Source organism: Schistocerca americana, chromosome 7 (assembly GCF_021461395.2).
Source record: "Schistocerca americana isolate TAMUIC-IGC-003095 chromosome 7, iqSchAmer2.1, whole genome shotgun sequence".
In the NCBI taxonomy this organism is placed as follows: Eukaryota; Metazoa; Arthropoda; class Insecta; order Orthoptera; family Acrididae; genus Schistocerca; species Schistocerca americana.
In genome coordinates, this window is record NC_060125.1 from 154,418,115 (window position 1) to 154,442,970 (window position 24,856).

Sequence of the window (24,856 nt, forward strand, 5' to 3'; positions counted from 1 at the left end):
TGGCCTTGGGTAATCTTGCGCTCAAATTTGTCACTTGACTAACCATTCACCGTAAACTTGATTGTCGTCCTAAATAGTACCAAACTTTGAACCGGAATCGGACGATTTTTGCAGTACTGACTAACATCATAATGTATGTGTAGGAGCAATACTGTAAAGAAACATCTAATTAAACTTTCATATTATTGTGCTTAGGATTAATGTAAAGAAACTTCCAATTAAACTTTCATAATATTGTGCTTAAGATCAATGTTTTTTCAGAGAGTTAATATTTAACATTGTTGTGTATAAACTTATTTCACTTTATGATGTTGGCAAGATGCATTATCCATTGCACTGTTTTTATGTTGCCGAGTTGAAAACTGTGTGAAAAGCTGTAATTTGGTGAGAAATATTGCGAAATTAAACTTGTCATTTCGCCTCAAACGGTGTTCTCAGTTCAAGAATAAGCAAGCAATAACAAAACCCCCGAAACCTTACAAACGTTTATTCGCGCCAGAATGTATCTGAGATATAGCAGCTACTAAGATGTGACATAATAACTAGTATTGATGTCTCCACTTCAAATGGTTCAAATGGCTCTGAGCACTATGGGACTTAACTTCTAAGGTCATCAGCCCCCTAGAACTTAGAACTACTTAAACCTAACTAACCTAAGGACATCACACACGGCCATGCCCGAGGCAGGATTCGAACCTGCGACCGTAGCGGTCGCGCGGTTCCAGACTGTAGCGCCTAGAAACGCTTGGCCACAGCGGCCGGCTGATGTCTCCACTGTTTAACTGTCTCCCAATGTCTGCTGCGCTGTAAACCGGGTATGCGACGTCCTAACCACCTTACAGAAGTACCCCTAGCGGCGCAGCAGACAGATGTGTACTCACTGGTGCCTGCGTAGAAGACGCTGTAGACGCCGGCAGGTGCCAACTCAGCCTTGAGGCGGTCCACAACGACCGTGGTGAACACCTCGTCCCGCTTGTAGAACACCGGCTTGCCGTACTCGTGGCCCACGGCAGAGTCCATCAGCGGGTGCGATCGGATGAAGTTGAGCACCGTGTCTGCGCGAAAACGAGCAAAATAATTAAAAAGTCAATATTTCAGGATCACAAATAAATGTTGAGGAAACAAATCTTTACTAAATACCGGCATCCATCATCGGCTCATCACTACGTACAGTAATAATATCCTTCAGAACATCTTGTAAGGCAACATTCTCACTTCGGCATCAAATAAAATGAAAATCATCGTATGTCGCCACAGTCATCGGTCAAAGGTATTCCACAGTCAAGAGCAAAACTCACTGACACATTTAGTTACTGGGTGTATATTGTCATCATAAATTCCATTCTTCTGTGTATACTAAATTCTGACGATCCAAAAAAGGAGTTAATTTATTTCCTCAATAGCTCTCGGAGGTTCGTAAATATGATTTTTTTAAATATTTACAAGCTGTGGGGCAACTCCTGTACAAAATATTAAAGATTACTTGCACCACAATCGGTATATCGGCTACATTCTAGATCGTCGTCTCAAAAACAACGGTACATTTAATGATTACCACACGTAGCTAGGCGAGAAGCATAGTTCGTGTGGATACACACAGTTTTTATTGTTAAATGCGCAAGAAAAATATGGTCTCACTGGCGCTGGCACAAATGTGAGGAAACACGTTTAGGTGAAGAATTTGAAAACAGGAAGAGCCTCATCTAATATTGTTATAACATGAACAATACATCGAAAAATCACAAAGATGTTATCTAGAAATTGAAGAAAGAAGTTGGAACTGTAGGACACGACAACGGATGATGTCATATTCAAAGATAGTAACATTATCATACAACGATAAAATACGAGGGTCACTCCAACTGACTTACGCCATCTTAGAACCAGCGCCTGTATACCCACATGCTAAAATTCTGGACCAACCTGTTAGAGCCACTGTTTGGCAGCGTGCACAAGGGAGTCATCATCTTCAAACCTTGTTCCACGAAGAGAGTCAGTATCGCAAAGAGATGATAGTCACATGAAGCCAGGTCAGGACTGTAAGGCGTGTGTTACAGTGTTGTCCAACCGAATTTTGTGATTGCTTCCATGGTTTTTTGACTGACATGTGGCCGTGCATTGTCGGGCAACAGCAAAACATCCTGCTTTTGCCGATGTGGTCGAACACGGGTGAAGTTTCTTCAGTCTCGTCACATATGCGTCAGAATTTATGGTGGTTCCACTTGGCATGATGTCCACGAGCAATCTAAAAACACTTTTCCGACAAAAGGTGTGGTTTTGAATTTATTTTTCTTGGGTGATGGAGCCATGTTTCATCACCTGTCACAATTCTTCCAAGAAATTCGTTTCCACCATTCTCGTACTGTTCCAGAAGTTCGTTGCACACGTTTTTCTTGTTTCCTTGTGAGCCTTTGTCAGCATCCAGGGAATCCACCTGGCACAAACCTTTTTTAACGCCAATCCTTTCAGTATTCTGCAAACACTTCCTTCCCCTATCCCAACGTAGCGTGATAATTCGTTCACTGCGATGCGTATGTCAGCATTCACCTATTTGTTAACTCTCTGCACATTGTCTGGAGTGTGTGCAGTAGGAGGCCTGCCGCTGCGAGGACAATCCTCAATATTGCCGTGCCCGCTTTCATAACGTAACCTGCTTGCCCACCAACTAACTGTACTGCGATCGACCGCAGCATCTCCATACACCTTTTTCAACCCCCTGTGGATGTTTCCCACTGTCTCGTTTTCACAGCACAGGAATTCTATGACAGCACGTTGCTTCTGACGAACGTCAAGCGTAGCAGCCATCTTGAAGACATGCTGTGACGGCGCCACTCACGAGAACAGGTTGAACTAAGTTTGAAAACAAGCACGAAGGATGTGTCTACACACTGTAAGACTTTGGAAATGGCTCTGAGCACTATGGGACTCAACTGCTGAGGTCATTAGTCCCCTAGAACTTAGAACTAGTTAAACCTAACTAACCTAAGGACGTCACACACATCCATGCCCGAGGCAGGATTCGAACCTGCGACCGTAGCGGTCTCGCGGTTCCAGACTGCAGCGCCAGAACCGCGCGGCCACTTCGGCCGGCTTGTAAGACTTTCATACATGCAGAATGATAACTGTATTTGTATAAAAATAGTGTGCATTTCTTTTGGAGTGACCCTCGTAGATATAAAAGCTTGAACGAGCATCGCACTGAGGAAGTACGATGTTATTTAGAGGTTATGAAATTAATTTTCAATTAACGCAACATGCGGACCATTCACGAATGAGTTGATATAACTGCAAAAAGAAAATTATTTTTAACAGACATAAGTATGTACCTTTTACATTATATGGGGATAACTTTGTGTTCCGTCTGTCTGTCCGACAGTTAAGACCGTTTTCCTCAGGAATGGATAGAGGTATAAAGCTGATATTTATCACAAATAATAGGGCCTACGGTCCCATGGCAGTGTAAGAAAATTAAGCTTCCAAGTCAAGGCAGTCAAAAGATACGACCATTTATGTCACGTATTTTGATCCTCGCAGATTCACTCGTCCAAATATATAGATGAATGAACTGCACTGCGCAACACAATTAAAGGGTAACTTTCTCGAAGCTGCGTAGTTGTCTCCCGTTGTCACGCATGACCTTGGAATTCGGCTCAAAGGTGCCTACAATCTTCCTTTTGTAATGAAAAAAAAAAAAAAAAAAAAAAAAAAAACGTAGCCATCGGACTTGGCTCGGCGGTGCTTCAAACAGCAAAGTGTCGATTGGCACAAACTTCTGAGCAACGGCACCGTGGGCGTGTCACACTATGGGAAGGTCGTCACGCCCCCTTTTTACCCACATTCAACCCTTGTTTTGACAACTCTGCGACGGAGGTGAGCACCGCACGGCCCAGCGCTGAAATCACGCTATTTTCTTGTAGGTGGCTGAGCAAAAAATTTCAGACACGAAAACACCTCAGGGGATGGCCTGAGGTGCGTTAGTGATACCACCCCTCTCCTTGGGGCGATCATTTACACACATTTCGCAGTCGTAAACGACAGTTCGCAATGTGATAGCCAACTGGTCGGCGTTCTTGACAACCTTTGATACTGTTGACAGCCGCCCCCCCCCTCATTCCCCTCCCCCCCTCCTCCCACCATCACCACCGAACGGTTCAAACCTTCTCTAAGGACATCGTGCGCAAGGAAACCCATTGAGCGTGATCGCTCCCATTTGGAATGCAGTGTGACTGTAATTTTTCCTCTGGTATACAGGGTGGAACCATTACGGCCCGTTCAGAACATACTACCATACTGATTCTGCTGTAGTTACAATCGCTGTTGCCATTCGTGTGGCACTCTGAGCGCCCGCCACCCCTGACTTGAGCAATTTTAAATAAGGATGATTGTTATCGCTGAAACAGCAGGTATCCGATTATATCGTTTTTTCTTCGTCACCACTTTAACCTGACTGATAAAACCGTTCAAAATAATCGATTTTCGGTTTTGTTGCTAGTATTTCCGTTAGTAAAATAATGTAGACATCAAACAGACAATGAAAAATTCTAATACTCTTTCAGAAATTAGCATTATACGTTTCAAGATACCCGTACTAAAATGTCAAATAAAATATGTAAATAAAAGAAAAATTAGTGTGTGTACTGTTCACTGCTTTTCTTGAAAAGTAATGAAGGGTTGAATAGTGAAGGGTTGAATACTACAAAAATTCACCAGCATTCCCCTATTGCTTCTAATTTTTTGAACCTCTGCTGAGAACTTCTGTTGTAATCGAGGATCACAGAATTGTCGGGGCATTAGGAATAGTCAGTACTAACTGATGAATACTGAGGTTGAACAACTCTATTTTTCGTCTTGTGTTGTCTGTTTCGCAAGGGCTACAAGTAGATAAAGGCGTACTATGTGACCACAGACAGCAGATCGGCTACTTTCTGTTTTTATTATAAACAGTGAATCAGCTGTTACATTTTTAATTTGTCACTGTTGCCTTAATTTCCTTTTCCTTGTATTATTTCAGTGAAATGGCAGACAAGTAATAAGATTTGGTATAAAATTTATGGCTTTCTTGTCTTTAATCATTTCCAACGGAAAAACCGGTTTGTACTCAAATATACTTGCTTTTTCACAGAAATTCGAATACAGTTGATTTTTTATTACAAAACTAAAAATGCTCTTTCAAAAAATTCAAATGAACAATTTAGACAGAATTTCTAAACAGAACATTTAAAAAATTTCAGTAATGAATAATTCACTGGACAATATTTATTGTCCGTCTTTTTGTAGATAGTTATTCTGTAATGCCTTGACCTGTAAATCGACTTCCTTCATCAGGGACAATATCATTTGAATATAGTACCAAACCTTCAGCAAGACACAGAATTTCCTACCAATGATAAACATTTTTGTGGTTCAAATGACAAATATGGCATACACCTTCTATTCTGGTAAAAAAATAAATAAATAAATATGTAAGGCTCACTGATTCTGAATAGTGAAATATGCTGAAAGTAGTGATCCCGTTTCGCTCGGAAACAAACTTCCAGGCTCTGCGAGGCCACTCTTGCCTGCTTCCTGATTGTAACGGCGATGACCAAAGGGGGTTGTTCTGACATCCTCGCTTCAGCAAAGTTGAATGTTACCGATTTTGTTCACGTATTTATTTACCTCCAATTTGTAACGGCTTTGCTTGCAATGAGAAGGTTTGTGTACATATTTTTAAACCATGGATATGATAGCATAAGACAGTACAGCAGAGAGTTCTGTAATACTTTTGCACTTGTGTCTTTAAGGTTGCTTAGAAGCTTTTGTCATACGACGTGGCTTCGCCTTGTTTACAAATGTGAATTCTTAATGCATTTTCACTAGTGGGATAACAAGACCTCCTGTAATTTACAGATTTCCAGAAATCATATTTACAGCATCGTCGACACGAATTAAAATGCGCAATGTTTCTGCACGCCACACGACCGCATGTGCACTACTGCCTCAGCGCTGCTGTGCCGATTCTTTAGTCGCGTGTTTGTTGCTCGTTACTAAACTGTCGGCGTTGTTACTAAAATAGCACTAATAGCGTTTCCCATTTTCTATAATAATCCAGTTTTTTCAGATCATGTAAAGTTCGCGAAAAAATATTACTTTACAAAAATTATTAATTTAAATTTCAAAAATTTTAGCACTACTGCTATCGCAAATTCATATACCAGTTCTTTCACCCAGGTATTTATAAAAAATGAAAGTACTTGCTATAACAGAGACAAAAAATGAACTAAAAGTACCAGTTATTCAGAACTAAAATACTTGTATCGGTTGTAACCGGTCGGTTTTTCCCATCCCCAGTTTCAAATAGCGGCGCGCAAGGCGGCAATGCGACAGGTACCCTGTTACACAAGACTTCATGCACACATGACGTCATTTTGATGTTACACGCCGTATCGAATATGAAAGAGTTGTCTGTCATCTTCCGCGATCGTCTGGGTAACCACATGCAAGGCGAACATGACGATATAAACGATAACATTCTTCTCAAATAGAAAGAACAGGATATTACGCTTTTTCTTCAGTGCAGGATTCGCTAACCTCGAAGCTACGTCGTTTATAAATGGGTCGGCTGTGGATAAGGAAGAAATTAAAGTCTTAGCAAGAACTCACTCCGAAACTTACCGATAAGTGTTGTACTACTTTTTCTAATATGGCTTCATCTTTCCAGAAAGTGAAGCGACTCATTGATTTACAAGAAATAAAAAAAAAAAATGCTGAAACCAGCCAGCGTTGAATCCAATAAAGGATACTTTCAACAGTGTTCATTAACGTGTCTCAACAAAATAAGCTTCTTTTCAGAAATTCTGAGAACTAGTTTCAGCAGTTGGTCTGTAATTAGAAAGGGTGGGCTGCTAATCCAGCAGCTACTAATTAAAGGAGCAGCTCGCTTATCTTACATCGAATGAATAAACGCTTTTTCAAAACGCCAACACGTTGAGGATTCCTCCAGAACGAGTCGATATTTGTAAAATCTCTTGTAATGAAATGAATAAAAGCGTAATTTTGTTTGTCAAAGATGTACTTTGATTGCAGATGTTAGTTTGGAGAAGATGTGTCCTGGAAGACCTAGCTCGTGAATTGTCTTTTATACACTTCATAGATGACTAAGTTACCTTTTAATGTTGTTGCAGATGTATTAGTATTTTCTCTGCTTTTTATCCTGAATGAATCAACACATTTCTTTGCATTTGCGTGTTTCATGCTTAATTTGTAAATTATTGACAATGTCAACTCACACCTGTGAGAGAGAGAGTGCGCACGCTCTGTACACAGCATCGAATAATGCAGAAAGAATATACTTCTTTTAGCTTAATAACGAACCCCATAACTTTTAGAAAAGCGAAGGAAAAAAATCGGATATGGCAGGGCACGAACCACCTTCATTTGTACACTACATTATTACCACCATACAACGGTGAACTAGGGGAATTCCTCCCTTTGTACTGTAACTAATACCGCACGAAGGCATCAACAGCCAATAAGTCATCATGTGATTTTTAAGTACGAGGGTGAGTCAAATGAAAACCTTAATAATTTTTTTAAATATTATTTATTGTGCAGAAGTGGTACGCTCAATGCAAGTCCTCCAGCGCTTACAAAGTGCATAAATTCCTTTAGAAAAAAATTATTTTGGTAGCCATCGCAACCACTCGTGCACCGCGTTGCGTACCTTTTCATCAGAACGGAACTTCCTTCCTCCCATTGCGTCTTTGAGTGGTCCAAACATATGGAAATCACTTGGGGCAAGGTCTGCTGAGTATGGTGGATGAGGAAGACACTCCAAATGCAGGTTTGTGATTGTTGCAACTGTTGTACGGACAGTGTAGTGCCTTGCATTGTCAGGCTGCAAAAGGACACCTGCTGACAGCAGTCCACGTCGCTTTGATTTGATTGCAGATCGCAGATGATTTTTTAGGAGATCTGTGTATCATGCACTGGTGAAAGTGGTCCCTCTAGGCATGTAATGGTCCAAAATGACGCCTCTTTCGTCCCAAAAGAGAGTCCGCATAACCTTCCTTGCAGATGGTTCTGTTCGAAACTTCTTTGGTTTTGGTGATGAGGAATGGCGCAATTCCTTGCTCGCTCTCTTCCTTTCCGGTTGGTGGAAGTGAACCCAGGTTTCGTCTCCAGTAACGATTCTTGCAAGGAACGCATCACCTTCTCGTTCAAAGCGCCGAAGAAGTTCTTCACAAGCATCAACACGTCGTTCTCTTATTAAGAAGTCAGCTGCCATGGCACCCATCTTGCAGACACTTTGTGAAACTGGAGCACATCATGCACAATGTGGTGTGCTGACCCATGACTAATCTGTAAACATGCTGCAATGTCATTCAGTGTCACTCGGCCGTTTTCCTTCACTGTGGCTTCAACTTCTGCAATGTTCTGTGGAATCACAACTCGTTGTGCCAGACTTGGACGAGGAGCATCTTCCACTGAAGTCACACGATTTGCGAACTTCCTACTCCATTCGTAGACTTGCTGCTGTGACAAACATGCATCACCGTACTGAACCTTCGTTCTTCGATGAATTTCAATAGGTTTCACACCTTCACTGCGCAAAAACCGAATAACAGAACGCTGTTCTTTCCTGGTGCAAGTCGCAAGTGGGGCGGCCGTCTTTATACTGATACTGCGACGGTATGTGTGCATCTGCACTTTGCTGCCACCTACAGGCCATACTGCACGTTGTTTGTAGCACGCTTACCAACTTACAGGATAACGGCGCGAAATTTCGATTTGTTATTACAAATTTAAGGTTTTCATTTGACTCACCCTCGTATAACAAATCTTACCAAGAATGACATGTTTTTATAAATCTTAAATGTGTCACTGCCTTGAAACGGCGTCCTTTCATAACACGCAAGTTACGATACGAAATTACAGAACCCAATATGGTGTTTCCCAAGCACCCATCATCTAACGTTAATGTGTGTCGATAGCAGTTCCTGTGGTCTTCGCTAAGTGCATGTAGCTACAAAATGATGTCATGTTTGCACAAAGTCCTGTGAACTACAGACTACTCAGATGGGACGGCTAGAGTGGAGAAAAGCCCATAGCGTGTAACACGAGTGGCGTCGTTGTGGGCTTCTGCTGTGGAAAACTCGATGCTGCGAGAAGTTGGGATCCCGCGGTGTGCGAAAGGGGATTTTGCCAGCCTGCTGCACTGGAACTGTATAGCCACACCGTACGCTACGTTTGGCCGGACTTCTATACTAACATACCTCTGGTGAGCTCGCTCTATCCTGTTTAATATTAATAGTGAGGAGCGGTTGAGTTTGTTGAAGCGTCGAGTTCGTCATTAGTAGTGCGAATGGCATACTCGAGATTAGAGCGGTGTTTGCTGACATACGTTTGTGAATTAAAGAATTGCTGAGGCACGGCCGAAAGCTATACTTGGAACTTGTTCATTTAACGGGATTACGAGACCACAGTGCCAAAGTGCGTGCTGCTAAGCGATTTGTTAAATACGTTAGCACCATGTGTTTTTTGCTGTTTTAGAACCTTGTCAGCTGTCATTTAAATGTGGTGTGTTTGTGTATGCCTATGGTGTCGCCATTTTGTAGTACATGGCAGTGAGTACTGTCAGTCTTGGTGGACCAAAACAGGTGTCCGGATCGAATACGAGAATTGCTATTCAAGTAATAGTGTTTCCCTGTTTAAAATCACTTACTGTGCTGCTTAGCAATGCAAGTCGTAAGATTGCTTTGAATGTGCATAGCGGTCATTAATATCGCGTCCTGACAATTTAGATTTATTGCCTTTCCTTGCTTGCCTGCTTGTTGTTTATCTGACGGTTAAAGTTAAAAATTTTGTGCATTTCTCTTTATATTGAATCTGAATGCAGAATCTGCCTCAGTTGTGTCTTGAAGGTTTAATCGTTAAAAGTGGTTGGTTTTCTTGTCAAATGCCGTTAGCTGATATGTAAGAATGTGTCCTGAATACCTGATTCAGCATGTTGCCTTTGACTGTGTGTTGACAACTGATATTTGTGTAAATTGCCTTCTTTAAATCCTAGGTCAACAGAACTGACAGTTGGAGTGTGGGTATGGGTGTGTGTTTGTCTTGTAATATATTTTCTGTTTAATTAAGTGCAATAACATTTTTCTTTTTCGTAAAAAAATATCTTAAACTAAAAAGTCTAGCGTAGTTCTACCGGGTGATCAAAAAGTCAGAATAAATTTGAAAACTGAATAAATCACGGAATAATGTAGATAGGGGGTACAAATTGACACAGATGCTTGGAATGACATGGGGTTTTATTAGCACCAAAAAAATACAAACGTTCAAAAAATTTCCGACAGATGGCGCTTCATCTGATCAGAATAGCAATAATTAACGTAAGAAAGTAAGACAAAGGAAAGATGATGTTCTTTACAGGAAATGCTCAATATGTCTACCATCATTACTCAACAATAGCTGTAGTCGAGGAATAATGTTTTGAACTCAACAATAGCTGTAGTCGAGGAATAATGTTTTGAACAGCACTGTAAAGCATGTCCGGAGTTATGGTGAGGCATTGGCGTCGGATGTTGTCTTTCAGCTTCCCTAGAGATGTCGGTCGATCACGATACACTTGCGACTTCAGGTAACCCCAAAGCCAATAATTGCACGGACTGAGGTCTGGGGACCTGGGAGGCCAAACATGACGAAAGTGGCGGCTGAGCACACGATCATCACCAAACGGCGCGCGCAAGAGATCTTTCACGCGTCTAGCAATTCTTTGTTTTTTTCCCTAATAAAACCCCATGTCATTCCAAGCATGTGTGTCAATTTTTACCTCTCTATCTACATTATTCCGTGGTTTATTAAGTTTTCAAATTTATACTGACTTTTTGATCACCCGGTATATCAAAGTAGCTCTAGTTATTTCTTGGTATTTAACAACAATAATTACATTTCAAATTTTTATTTGATTTAACTGATCATGAGAGGAGCATCATTTATTAATAACTAAAGGATATTTACTGAAGTTGTAGTAAGACTGGTTGTGCTTGGCACAAGGTGGCAGGCTGAAATAATTCTCCGTGCAGAATTGTTTATTGTCTGATCGCATAAAACAAATAACTATTTCTTTCACTGTGGTTTAACTTGTTGTATCTTGCAGTGTATCATGCAGCACCTTTTGTTAAAATACTGTAGAAGTATCAATGTCGAAATTGTCCTTCTTGTGGTTTAACAGGTTGTTTAATAAATTATAGGCTCAGTGACTTACCACTCAAGGGCCAGAAACTCAAGTCCAACCTGCCCAAAGGTTTTCCCATCCTCTGTCTTCGGAGTCCGTACCAAAGCCATTCCACGAAATCTGAACCTGGCCGAAAGCGGCTGCTTATGCTCTGTCAGTCCTGCTTCGCTCCCTCCCGTGACGTGATCACAGAAGGGTATGATATTGACACATGTGTGAATAAAACGGCAAAAGTTCCTTCTAAGACCGCCCAGTTCGACAACCCTCTCTTCTCAGTGCCACAACCTGCCTTTGTTGAGCATTTTGAAACGTATCTGAACATAAATAGCTTGTGACGAAGTCGTAGGCGAGTGCAGATGGCAACCCCTTCGACACCCATCCGATTCTGGATGCCCCAGTGGCAGGTGCAAGAACGGTAGCGTAGATTGTCTGCAGGCGCCAACGACCCTCGCCATAGGTTCTGTCTGAACAAGTACATTTTTAAGGTCCTCAACATAGGTGAGTGGGTAGTAGTGAAGGTGTAGCCAAGCTGAGTGGTCTTAGTGGGACATTTTGTCGTTTTATTAACGCATGTGCCAAAGTCGGATCCCTCAATGATGACGCCACAGGAGGGCGCGAGACACGAGGGCTGAAAGACAGTAACCATCCTATTCTTCCTTGGATCACTTTCAAATTTCGTCGGATGGTTTTAAACGTTCCCTAGTGGTTCCAGTCTAATGAGTACACAGTATGGTTTGAGAGTAAATCGGAGAAAGACGAAGGTAATGAGAAGTAGTGGACATGAGAACAGCGAGAAACTTAACATCAGGATTGATGGTCACGAAGTCATTGAAGTTAAGGAATTCTGCTACCTAGGCAGTAAAATAACCAATGACGGACGGAGCAAGGAGGACATCAAAAGCAGACTCGCTATGGCAAAAAAGGCATTTCTGGCCAAGAGAAGTCTACTAATATCAAATACCGGCCTTAATTTGAGGAAGAAATTCCTGAGGATGTACGTCTGGAGTACAGCATTGTATGGTAGTGAAACATGGACTGTGGGAAAACCGGAACAGAAGAGAATCGAAGCATTTGAGATGTGGTGCTATAGACGAATGTTGAAAATTAGGTGGACTGCTAATGTAAGGAATGAGGAGGTTCTACGCAGAATCGGAGAGGAAAGGAATATGTGGAAAACACTGATAAGGAGAAGGGACAGGTTGATAGGACATCTGCTAAGACATGAGGGAATGACTTCCATGGTACTAGAGGGAGCTGTGGTGGGAAAAACTGTAGAGGAAGACAGAGATTGGAATACGTCAAGCAAATAATTGAGGACGTAGGTTGCAAGTGCTACTCTGAGATGAAGAGGTTAGCACAGGAAAGGAATTCCTGGCGGGCCGCATCAAACCAGTCAGTAGACTAATGACAAAAAAAAAAAAAGTGGTTCCAGGCCATACATCACAGCAAAGGCTGCGCTCCCACTGTGCTCCAAAGAGGTGCGCTCACGTTCGCTGGGGTTGGTGGCCCACGATACCATTAGAGTAGGGCTGAATCGTCTGAGGGTGTCAGCAGTGTCAGAGAGGAAGATCGTGGCATCGCGACCTGTCGCTTTTGGCTGCGAAATGTGTTGTGTGGGAATCAAACACCCGAGGGCAGGGATGGTTTCTTTGACGCCTTTGATGGTGCCCCCTATGGCCCTTTCTTGTTGATTCTGAGAGCCACTGCGTCTAAAATGTTTTCCTCCGCTACCAACAGATAACCGCGTAACTTCGTCGCTGGGCGTCACGGTTCTCACCTCCAACGCTGAGGTGTAAGACAAAGGGGCGAAATGTGGATAAGAGCAGGTGTGCCGAACTTCCCATTCTATGACACGTCCACGGTGCCGTTGGGTAGAATCACAGTGGCATTCGATGACGATGTGACATCATTAATCCAGCTTACACCTCACGTGAACTGAGCTCTGGCATTTTTTTTCGCGCTGTCTGAATTGTCGCAGAGCCCGAGGGTGACGTCGCACGGCTGCTCTTTTGCAGCACTAGGGAGGAAGCTTGTGGGCGCCTTTGAGCCGAATTTCAAACTTATGAGTGGCAGTGTGAAGAGAAATACGGGGTTTGGAAAAAGTGATCCTTTAAATGTGTTGCGCGGTGTGTATGCATAATTAAAACTGTACAGAACCCTCAGAGCGCGAGTCCTACTCGCAATAGTTCGTTGTCTTTTTTTATAAAACAGTCCATCAAAATAATCAATCCCAAGGGAAATTTTTGAGTGCAGATGATGTTAATATACTGCTTTGTTTCTCTCCAAGACGTGCAACGACACGAGATGCTAAACAGCAGGAAGCTTGTCAATAACTCTTTTCCTGCATGTCCATTGAGATTCATCACAATATTCATATCATCAGTAAACTGAACTACATTACGAAGCGTATCACATTTTATGGAGCTCACGTCTGAAAACTAAATGATAGCTGCTAAGCGATTCTGCTGACTACGTTACAGGTATCGATCTGCAATGCGATCGTCAGACCAGAAAACTATGGTAACATAATGCGGCCTAGTGATTAGTCTGAATATGGTAACACAAACCATACCCTTAGCAGCTATCAGTGTATTTTCCAACATCGCTTTCGCAAGATTCATTTCATTAGAATATGATGTTAACAATTTGTCAAGCACATCACTAGTTGGAGAAAACATCAGCTTATGTTTCCAAAATGGTTGTGATTTAAGCAGTCACGTACCTTGATAGGTCATAATAAAAGGTGAATTGGTTAGTTTCTGGAAGAGAAAAAATGGTTATTTTCCCATCGCATATAGCATATAATGGCTCTGTATTTTCTTAAGTGTTGCATGACGTTCGATGTCACACAAATGCAAGGAAACAGTGCCTTTGTTTTGTCAATCTACATACGCTGACAAGTCAGAACATTATTTGTAAACACTGCCCCATGGCCACATTGAATGCCGTTTTCTGGCGTTACGGGCACATGACGCAGTGAGGAAAAAATAGAGGGTGGTCCTTTGATAGAGACCGGGACAAATATCTCACGAAATAAGCATCAAACGAAAAAACTACAAAGAACGAAACTCGTCTAGCTTGTAGGGGGAAAACAGAGGGCGCTAAGGTTGGCCCGCTAGATGGCGCTGCCGTAGGTCAAACGGATATCAACTGCGTTTATTTAAATAGGAACCCACATTTTTATTACATATTCGTGTAGTACGTAAACAAATATGAATGTTTTAGTTGGACCTCTTTTTTCGCTTTGTGATAGATGGCGCTGTAGTAGTCACAAACGCATAAGTACGTGGTATCACGTAACATTCCGCCAGTGCGGTCGGTATTTGCTTCGTGATACATTACCCGTCTTAAAATGGACCGTTTACCAACTGCGGAAAAGGTCGATATCGTGTTGATGTATGGCTATTGTGATCAAAATGCCCAGCAGGCGTGTGCTATGTATGCTGCTCGGTATCCTAGACGACATCATCCAAGTGTCCAGACTGTTCGATGGATAGTTACGTTATTTAAGGAAACAGGAAGTGTTCAGCCACATATGAAACGTCAGCCACGACCTGCAACAAATGATGATGCCCAAGTAGGTGTTTTAGCTGCTGTCGCGGCTAATCCGCTCATCAGTAGCAGACAAATTGCGCGGGAATCGGGAAGCTCAAAAACGACGGTGTTGAGAATGCTACATCAACATCGATTGCACCCGTACCATATTTCTATGCACCAGGAATTGCATGGCGACGACTTTGAACGTCGTGTACAGCTCTGCCACAGGGCATAAGAGAAATTACGGGACGATGACACATTTTTTGCTCGCGTTCTATTTAGCTACGAAGCGTCATTCACCAGCAGCGGTAACGTAAATCGGCTTAATATGCATTATTGGGCAACGGAAAATCCACGATGACTGCGACAAATGGAACATCAATGACCTTGGCGGGTTAACGTACGGTGCGGCATTATGGAAGGAAGGAGAATTGGCCCCAATTTTATCGATGGCAATCTAAATGGTGCGATGTATGCTGATTTCCTACGTAATGTTCTACTGACGTTACTACAAGATGTTTCAGTGCATGACAGAATGGCGATGTACTCCCAACATGATGGATGTCCGGCACATAGCTCGCGTGCGGTTGAAGCGGTACTGAATAGCATATTTCATGACAGGTGGATTGGTTCACCGGATCTGACGTCCCCGGATTTCTTTCTGTGGGGAAAGTTGAAGATTATTTGGTATCGTGATCCACCGACAACGCCTCACAACATGCGTCAGTGCATTTTCAGTGCATGTGCGAACATCACACAAGGCGAACTACTCGCTGTTGAGACGAACGTCGTTAGACGTATTGCCAAATGCATTGAGGTTGACGGACATCATTTTGAGCATTTATTGCATTAATGTGGTATTTACAGGTAACCACGATGTAACAGCGTGCGTTCTGACAAATGATAAGTTCACAAAGGTACATGTACCACATTGGAACAACCGAAATAAAATGTTCAAACGTACCTATGGTCTGTATTTTAATTTAAAAAACCTACCTGTTACCAACTGTTCGTCTAAAATTGTGAGCCATATGTTAGTGACTATTACAGCGCCATCTATCACAAAGCGAGAAAAGTGGTCCAAGTAAAACATTCATATTTCTTTACATACTACACGAATATGTAATAAAAAATGGGGATTACTATTTTTTAAAAAAACTCAGTTGATATCCGTTTGACCTATGGCACCGCCATCTAGCGGGCCAACCATAGCGCCATCTGGTTTCCCCCTTCAAGCTAGACAAGTTTCGTTATTTGTAGTTTTTTCGTCTGACGCTTATTTCGTGAGACATTTGGCCCGGTCACTATCAATGGACCACCCTGTATAAGGGGAGCGGAGGCGACTTGGGATTCATTACTAGAGGACACAAGTAGATACATGCACAGTAAAGCCCGCATAAAGAGAAGCTGCTGTAAGCAGGAGATTGATTCAGTGGGGTGACTCACCGGGCAGGGTCTGGGTGTCGTTGACGCACTCTCCGGGCCGCGGCTCCGGCACCCTGCTGGAGAGGACGGGAAGCCAGGCGGAGCTGCTGGTCGCCTGCTCCTTGAAGCGGCCGCGGAACGCCTGCTGCAGGTCCTGCAGCGTGTACGAGCAGATGGCCGATCCGATCAGGCCCGTGCTGGACGTCGTGAAGACGGCGTGGAAGCGGCTCGGGTCGTCCGGAGTGCGGTATACGGCCTCTGCAAAAAATAAAAGAAAGCGAGGTTTCAGTACGGAACACGCGGAGCAGGAGAATGAGTTCTCTTGGGCGTTCCATATCATTTCCCGTAACATCTGCGTCACTATAATAAAAATCACATCGTGACAACTTGATGAACGGTCTGTGACGTGGCGAGCACTCCCGAGCGCTTGGCGCGCCAGACAATGGAGGGGGCGTGACACGGCCGCTCGCAGCTGTCGGCTCGGAGCCGATTCGTCAGGCGCGGGCCAGCTGAAAGGCGACCACGGAGTAATAGCGAATTTCAGCGCGTTCGGAACTTGTACTGGTCATCTCAGCACGTGTGATACCAGTATTCAGGTCGTGTTACTAACTTCACTTTATCGCGGCAAAAATGCAATACACAAAGAAGTTCTCTCATTACTAGGGCCAGGATTTTAATGTTCAAATGTGTGTGAAATCTTACGGGACTTAACAGCTAAAGTCATCAGTCCCTAAACTTACACACTACTTAACCTAAATTATCCTAAGGACAATGCATGTGAGAACATTGCGGAAGGCGAACTACTCGCTGTTGTGAGGAATGTCGTTACACATATTACCAAATGCATTGAGGCTGACGGACATCATTTTGAGCATTTATTGCATTAATGTGGTATTTACAGGTAATCACGCTGTAACAGTATGCGTTCTCAGAAATGATACCTTCACACACCCATGCCCGAGGGAGGATTCGAAACTCCGCCGGGACCAGCCGCACAGTCCATGACTGCAGTGCCAGCGCCTTAGACCACTCGGCTAATCCTGCGCAGCGGATTTTAATGACAAGTCATATTTTTTTCTGAACTATATGGTGAATTTTAGAACAATTTATACACAAATTTAGGCATTTTAGTGTCGAAAGATGTATTTTGATTGTGCATATAAAGTCATATTTTAACAATAGGTCATACTGCGGCTAACTATTAATATAATAGGTCATATTTCCGTCAACTTTTGCCAAAACTGCGTATACCGTTTTCTCGTATCTTGCGGGACACACGAATAAGAAAATGAATATGTTGCTCACGAGGCAATATTTAACGTGCTATTATGAAAGATAAACTGATAAATTAGTACACAGCTTTATTTCTCAGGACTGTAGCAGAAAATCTGTGTACCACAACAGTCGTTTCGCTAACATAAAACATTGTTGCGCAGAGTCGACAATACGCTCTCATTCAAGAAAGGCGGCTTCTGCCGTAATAATCATCGCAGTCGCACAGGTGTAGCCAGGAACCAGTTTGAATACAGCTTTTGCCTTGTTCAACATGCCTAAAGCAAAGTGCTCCAATAACGTGAAGTTGCGAGGATATGTTCGAGAATTTGGAGAGAATTTCTTTAGTACTGATGGGAAAATATTATTTTGTAAACTGTGTGAAGCTAAAGTTAGTGCAGAAAAGCGCTTTAATGTGCAACAACACTGTTAATACCTCTAAACACAGCAGCTGTGTGAAACGAAGTGCTGAAAATAACAGCAGGCAAACGCTGTTATTTGAACAGACAGGTCAATCGTCAACCGTGCAATCATTCTGCAAGGATTTGTGTGAGATGATGGTGTCCTGCAACATCCCATTGGAAAAGCTGAAGAATCCACACTTCAGACGGTTCTTGGAGAAGTACACAACACATCCATTTCCAGATTAATCTACACTGAGAAAGAACTATTTATCTGTATGCTACAATGACATGTTCGACAAAATACGAATTACTATTGCTGAGCAAAAGATCTGGCTGTCGATAGATGAAACTACGGATATTAGTGGGCGATATACAGCAAATGTTGTTGTTGGTGTTCTAAAAGTTGATGGCCCTGGAGATATGTTCCTACTAACGTGTGAAACTCCCGATAGAGTAAACAATTCAACGATTGCTGTTTTGTTTGACAACTCTCTGAAGCTACTGTGGCCGAATGGTGTAAAAAGAGAAAACGTTTTGCTGCTTGTAACAGATGGTGCTTCATATATGGCTAAAGCAGCCAAAGGGCTTCAGATTCTCTACTCCAGTATAGTGTACGCCACTTGCCTTGCACATGCGTTGCACAGAGTTGCCGAAGAGGTGCGATCAAATTACCCTGGCGTGGACAAATTAATTTCCTGTGGTAAGAAAATCTATGTGAAGGCTCCGCTACGGGTGCAGAAATTCAAGGAACAAGCACCTTCAACGCCCCTCCCACCTAAACATGTTCTTACACGATGGGGTTCTTGGCTTAATGCTGCTGAGTATTACTACACCCAAATAAAAACAATCTTCTGTGAGCTTGATAGCGATGAGTCAAATGCTATAAAATTGTCAAAGAAGTTTTTACAGATACATTGTCTCGAAACTTGGCATACATCAACGCCAATTTTTCAGTGATGTCAAAAGCCATCAAACGACTGGAAGCTGTTGGTACTCAGCTATGTGAGGCCCTGAGTATTGTGCAGAGTGAGTTGGGTCGAGCTTGTGGTCATGTGGCTGACAAAGTGAAAACCAAATTGCAAAGTGTTCTCCAACGGAATCCTGGATATTCTACACTGTGCAAAATTAGTGACAGTCTTTCAGGGAATGCCGCAACATTTGAAGATACTGAAACAAAGCTGACGTCCTGTGACCTGGCTGCCTTCAAATACGCTCCAGTGACGTCTTGTAAAGTGGAGAGCAGCTTTTCCAGGTACGAAACTATCCTCAGCGACAACCATAGATCTTTGACAATGGAAAACCCGAAAATGCACCTTGTCATCCAGTGCAACTTTGCAGATACTGAAGATTGGCAGACAGTATTAAATAATGTGAAACGTTTTAAATACTATGTAGAAATAAAAACATTGTTTTGCTGTTTCGATAGATGATCTTTTCACTGTACTTTGTGTATAGAAAATGAAACATTCACACATTCAAAAAATAGGTGCAAGTTAGCCACAAACCCTACAGAAAGAAAGAACTATACTTACAATATTTTGAGAAGTGAATTTTGTATTACTTTATGGTGAATAAAAAATTGAATAAACAAACAAGAATGCTTTAAATAAACTTCTATTAAGTCATTTTATTTTTAAGGTCATATTTATGTAAGTTTTAGGTCATAAATGCATGCATATTTCACTGTTTTTTAGGTAATTAAAATCCGGGCCCTACTCATTACCAGAAAATCTGTATACCATTTCCTGCCATTCGAGCGTCTCAGGTCCATGGTGTTAAAATCAATATAAATCGACATTACATAAACTGCTTATGACTTGGACTACCTTTGAGGCATAAACACTTTTTCAAATAATTTTAGTAATTTAAAGCATACGTTTTGAAGAAACACGTTTTTTATACTTTTCTGGTGGCTTTCGAAGGATATATACACCGACGGGAAAAAAATCGCAGCAACAAAAAATAATTAATATAGAGTGATAAAATTTTGGAAATACGTTTGTTTAGGTAACATATTTAAGTAATTAGCACTGCAAGAGCACAGGTTAATGTGAGGGCGATATAAGCCTTTGCAAATGTGAAGTGTTGCTAAAATAATAACCGGCGCAGCCACCAAATGTTGAACGCAAGCATGCAAACGTGCATCCATTGTTTTGTACAGGTGCCATATGTCAGCTATTGGGCCGGTGTTGCACACCAGTTGCACTTAATCAGTAATACAGGGGCGGTTAATGTTGGTGTGGATTATTGGCTTTGGGGTTACCTGAAGTCGCAAGTTTATCGTGATCGACCGACATCTCTCGGGATGGTGAAAGACAACACCCGACGCCAATGCCTCACCATAACTCCAGACATGCTTTACAGTGCTGTTCACAAGATTATTCCTTGACTACAGCTATTGTTGAGGAATGAAGCCTTTGCAAATGTGAAGTGTTGCTAAAATAATAACCGGCGCAGCCACCAAATGTTGAACGCAAGCATGCAAACGTGCATGCATTGTTTTGTACAGGTGCCATATGTCAGCTTTTGGGCCGGTGTTGCACACCAGTTGCACTTAATCAGTAATACAGGGGCGGTTAATGTTGGTGTGGATGATGCTGGTGATGTCGTCAGATGATGTCCCATATGTGCTCGACTGGGGACAGATCTGGTGATCGAGCAGGCCGAGGCAACATGTCGACACTCTGTAGAGCAGGATGGGTTGCAACACTTCTATGTGGGCAAGAGTTATCCTGTTGGAAACCACCCCCCGGAATGCTGTTCATGAATGGCAGCACAACAGGTCGAATCACCAGACTGACATACAAATTTGCAGTGAGAGTGTGTGGAATGGTCACGAGAGTGCTCCAGGTGGCGTAGGAAATCGCACCCCAGACCGTAACTCCAGGAGTACGTTCAGTGTGTCAGGTATGCAGACAGGTTGATTGTGGAGCCACATTTGGCCTCTTCCTAATTAGTACAACACATGGCCATGACTGGCACCGAGGCAGAACCACCTTTCATCAGAAAACACAACAGACCTCCATCACGTCGTCCAATGAGCTCTCGCTTGACACGACTAAAGTCGCAAATGACTGTGGTTTGGGGTCAGTGGAATGCACGCTACGGAGGATATGGTTCGGACCTATCCTTCAAATAAATGATTTTTAATAATTCATCGTCTCAATGTAGAGTCGAATGCTGCTAAAATTGCTGCTGCAGTTGCAGTAGGGTCGACAGAGCCATACCCCAAACACGACGGCGTTTCCTCTCGGTAATGACTCCTGCCAGCAATCATGTGCAGTGACTATATTCGTGCCAAATCTTTTTTCAGTCTCGCAGAAGGAACATCCAGCTTCTCGTAGCCCTCTCACACGACCTCGTTAAAACTCAATGTTAATGGCGCCTTTGTCACATCCAGTCTTAAATGTAACTGCCGGCCGCGGTGGTCTCGCGGTTCTAGGCGCGCAGTCAGGAACCGTGCGACTGCTACAGCCGCAGGTTCGAATCCTGCCTCGGGCATGGATGTGTGTGATGTCCTTAGGTTAGTTAGGTTTAAGTAGTTCTAAGTTCTAGGGGACTGATGACCACAGCAGTTGAGTCCCATAGTGCTCAGAGCCATTTGAAATGTAACTAACGCATGCGACCGTTACAGCGTATATTTAAATCAAATCTGATTTGCATACTCAGTGGTGTCACTTATGCGACCCCCACGAAATCTGAATAGTCCTCATCTTTCAGATGTTGAAACAGGCCTACCAACTTTGGTTTATGTTGCACATCTCCTTCCTGGGCTTTTTTGTTTTTTAGTCAGAGTAGTTTATTCTCGTTCGTCACCAAGTGCTTTTATAAAATAATTCTTACAGCAAATTTGCGTAGGATGCACAAACAGCGGCAGAAAGTACAGAGCACACGTGTTTGGTGCACTTATAGCATGTAATTTTAATTTTTCTGTCTTTCTTCTCTACACAAGATGCAGATCTTCATAGCTTCTCCTTTTCTTAGCTGCAGATTTCACTGCCCTTCTTGGATCCGGTGCTCCTAATGACTCACTGACTTCTTTACCCTGCTGATTGCTTTCTGAAATTGATGATGACAGTCAGATGTCTCATTTCTTTATTGGTTGCCAGCACAGAACCGAATGATGCATTTTGGGCGGAGGGGCCAAGGAGGGTGGGAGGGGGGGTGGCGCTGGCAGCCCCTTTGCCCTCACGCATATAAAATCAGATAAAGGAAATTTTTTTTAACAAGACCACTCACACAACCAAGAATAATCCTTTATTACTATAGATATGTCGATGATATTGTAATCCTATTCAATAGCACAACAGATATGTGTAACGTATTGCATTCAACAGTTTGCATCCACAAATAAATTTCACTGTTGTTGTTGTGGTCTTCAGTCCTGAAACTGGTTTGATCCAGCTCTCCAGGCTACTCTATCCTGTGTTAGCTTCTTCATCTCCCAGTGCCTACTGCAACCTACATCCTTCTGAATCCGCTTAGTGTATTCATCTCTTGGTCTCCCTCTACGATTTTTACCCTCCACGCTGCCCTCCAATACTAAATTGGTGATGCCTTCATGCCTCAGAATATGTCCTACCAGCCGATCCCTTCTTCTAGTCACGTTGCACCACAAATTTCTCTTCTCCCCAATTCTATTCAGTACCTCCTCATCAGTTATGTGATCTACCCATATAATCTTCAGCATTCTTCTGTAGCACCACATTTCGAAAGCTTCTATTCTCTTCTTGTCCAAACTATTTACTGTCCATGTTTCACTTCCATACATGGCTACACTCCATACAAATACTTTCAGAAACGACTTCCTGACATTTAAATCTATACTTGATGTTAACAAATTTCCCTTCTTCAGAAACGCTTTCCTTGCCATTGCCAGTCTACAATTTATATCCTCTCTACTTCGACCATCATCAGTTATTTTGCTCCCCAAATAGCAAAACTCCTTTACTACTTTAAATGTCTCATTTCCTAATATAATTCCCTCAGCATCACTCGACTTAATTCGACTGCATTCCATTATCCTCGTTTTGCTTTTGTTGATGTTCATCTTATGTCCTCCTTTCAAGACACTGTCCATTCTGTTCAACTGCTCTTCCAAGTCCTTTGCTGTCTCTGACAGAATTACAATGTCACTATGGAAAGAGGAAGAAAAGAGTATAAACTTTCTGGTTTTAAAAATTTTAATCGAAAAATCTGTACACATATTCGATATTTTTCGTAAACCAACGACAACAGACATAATTATCCACAACCAGTTATGCCACCCGAGAGCACACAAGTTCGCATATTTTCATTCTGTGTTACATAGACTAAACAACTTACCACTGAAAAAAGAAAAAAAAATGAGAAAGAACTAGAGCTTCTCCGAAATGTAGCTATAAGCAATAGTTGTGCCAAAATCTTAGTAGACACATTATTCAAAAAGAAAACTAATCAAACACATGCCAGTGCAATAGATAAAATAACTTTAACCAGAGACAAAAATGAACCACAGAAAAATAAAGTTCTAGTATGGCCGTATTTAGGTATCATTTCCAACAAAATTACTGGATGCTTCAAAAATACAAAATTATAGAACCATTAACAATCTACAGCGATTATTGAGACACATACCACGTAAATCACAACCGTTTTCGCAAAGAAGAATCTACAAAATTAACTGTGAAGAATGCCCAAAATTTTATATTGGACAAACAGGAAGAATAGCTAGTACTCGATTTAAAGGACACACGACAATAAGCGACTGTAAGCCATCCACATTTCCTGCACAATTAAAAGACATCAACCACAAAATACCTAACATAGATGGACCACTTCAAATATTACATTAGTTACTGAAAGAAAAATCGTGGATGTAATGGAAGAAATTGAAATTTACGTCCATCTAAAAGATCAGTCAGACAGAGTTTTAAATTGGCAAAAATACTTGCGAGATGGGAAATTCCAAGAAAACTTTCTACCATTTCTACGACGAATCATTACAGAACCATATAATGTACAATTATCGGTATACTCATTAATAAATATGACTGTAATGCGAGAAATCACGCTACCATAAAGCAGTTTTTACTCGACTCTCGTAGTTTTCAGTACTGTTTCATTAGAGTACTGCGACAGATTTAATATATAAGATCTTTGCACCAACTATTCAAAAATGACGTGTTCCCACAATAAAAGAACAAATATTTATAAATTATCTTAAAGAAATTAACTACAGTCATATTTTCACCAATAATGAACGATAATTAAATATAATTGAGAACAAAATCATATGCGGGTTAAGTAACAAATTTCTGTAAAATAATTATAATCGTCCTAGCGTTAAGAGCGTTAAAACATGGCCTTTATATATAAGAGCTTTGCAACAACTGCTCGAAAGTAACGTGCTCCTAAAAAAAGCGTAAAATATCTGCGATTTATTTTATGAGCATAACATGGAGTCATGGGAGAAACGACATACAAGGCATAATTTACTACTAAAAATCATCCATAAATTAAGTTATAATGCGCCTAGTATATTTACAGATATGACTTGTTCCTACATCAAAATCACAAGTGTCTAATGTATGCAATGTATAATGCTTCCGTTTTAGATATTTGAAAATCGCCTAAGGCCGAGATCGTACAATCGTATATAAAATAAAGAGAGTGGCAGCTGTAGGCATCATTAAATCTTTCAAAATATTCATTGCAACTGCAGACCCTATCGAATTGAAAATTATGTAATACAATGCCTTATAAGCATCATCAAGGGCGACCCACGTCGTATCCCATAATCTTGCGAGATGGAGTGAAAAAAGAAGGGAGGGTTTGGCGTTAGTTGAAGAGTTATTCTTAGAATGTAAATGTCTTGCAAAATCTGGCTGGGCTGGTTTCATTTTATTTCTGTCAACAACGAATATGTATAATGCAACAATGGTCATTTTACATTCTATGATGCATTACTCTCATGTGAACCTTAGTGTGGAACTGTATTTAATACTTGTTGCCGTTGCATAAA

The 24,856-nt window shown here is 41.8% G+C and overlaps 1 protein-coding gene across 3 annotated transcripts in view; it reads right to left on the reverse strand.

Moving 5' to 3' along the window:
- The window catches only part of LOC124622155 (semaphorin-2A-like), a 1,077,868-nt gene that overhangs the window by 115,877 nt on the left and 937,135 nt on the right, over nucleotides 1-24,856 (reverse strand). For all 3 annotated transcript variants that reach the window (XM_047147795.1, XM_047147796.1, XM_047147794.1), the window contains 2 exons: nucleotides 16,199-16,435; nucleotides 882-1,055 (listed from right to left, as the gene is read on the reverse strand). In XM_047147795.1, coding sequence (XP_047003751.1) covers nucleotides 882-1,055; nucleotides 16,199-16,435 — 411 coding nt within the window. The remainder of the gene's footprint in view (nucleotides 1-881; nucleotides 1,056-16,198; nucleotides 16,436-24,856) is intronic.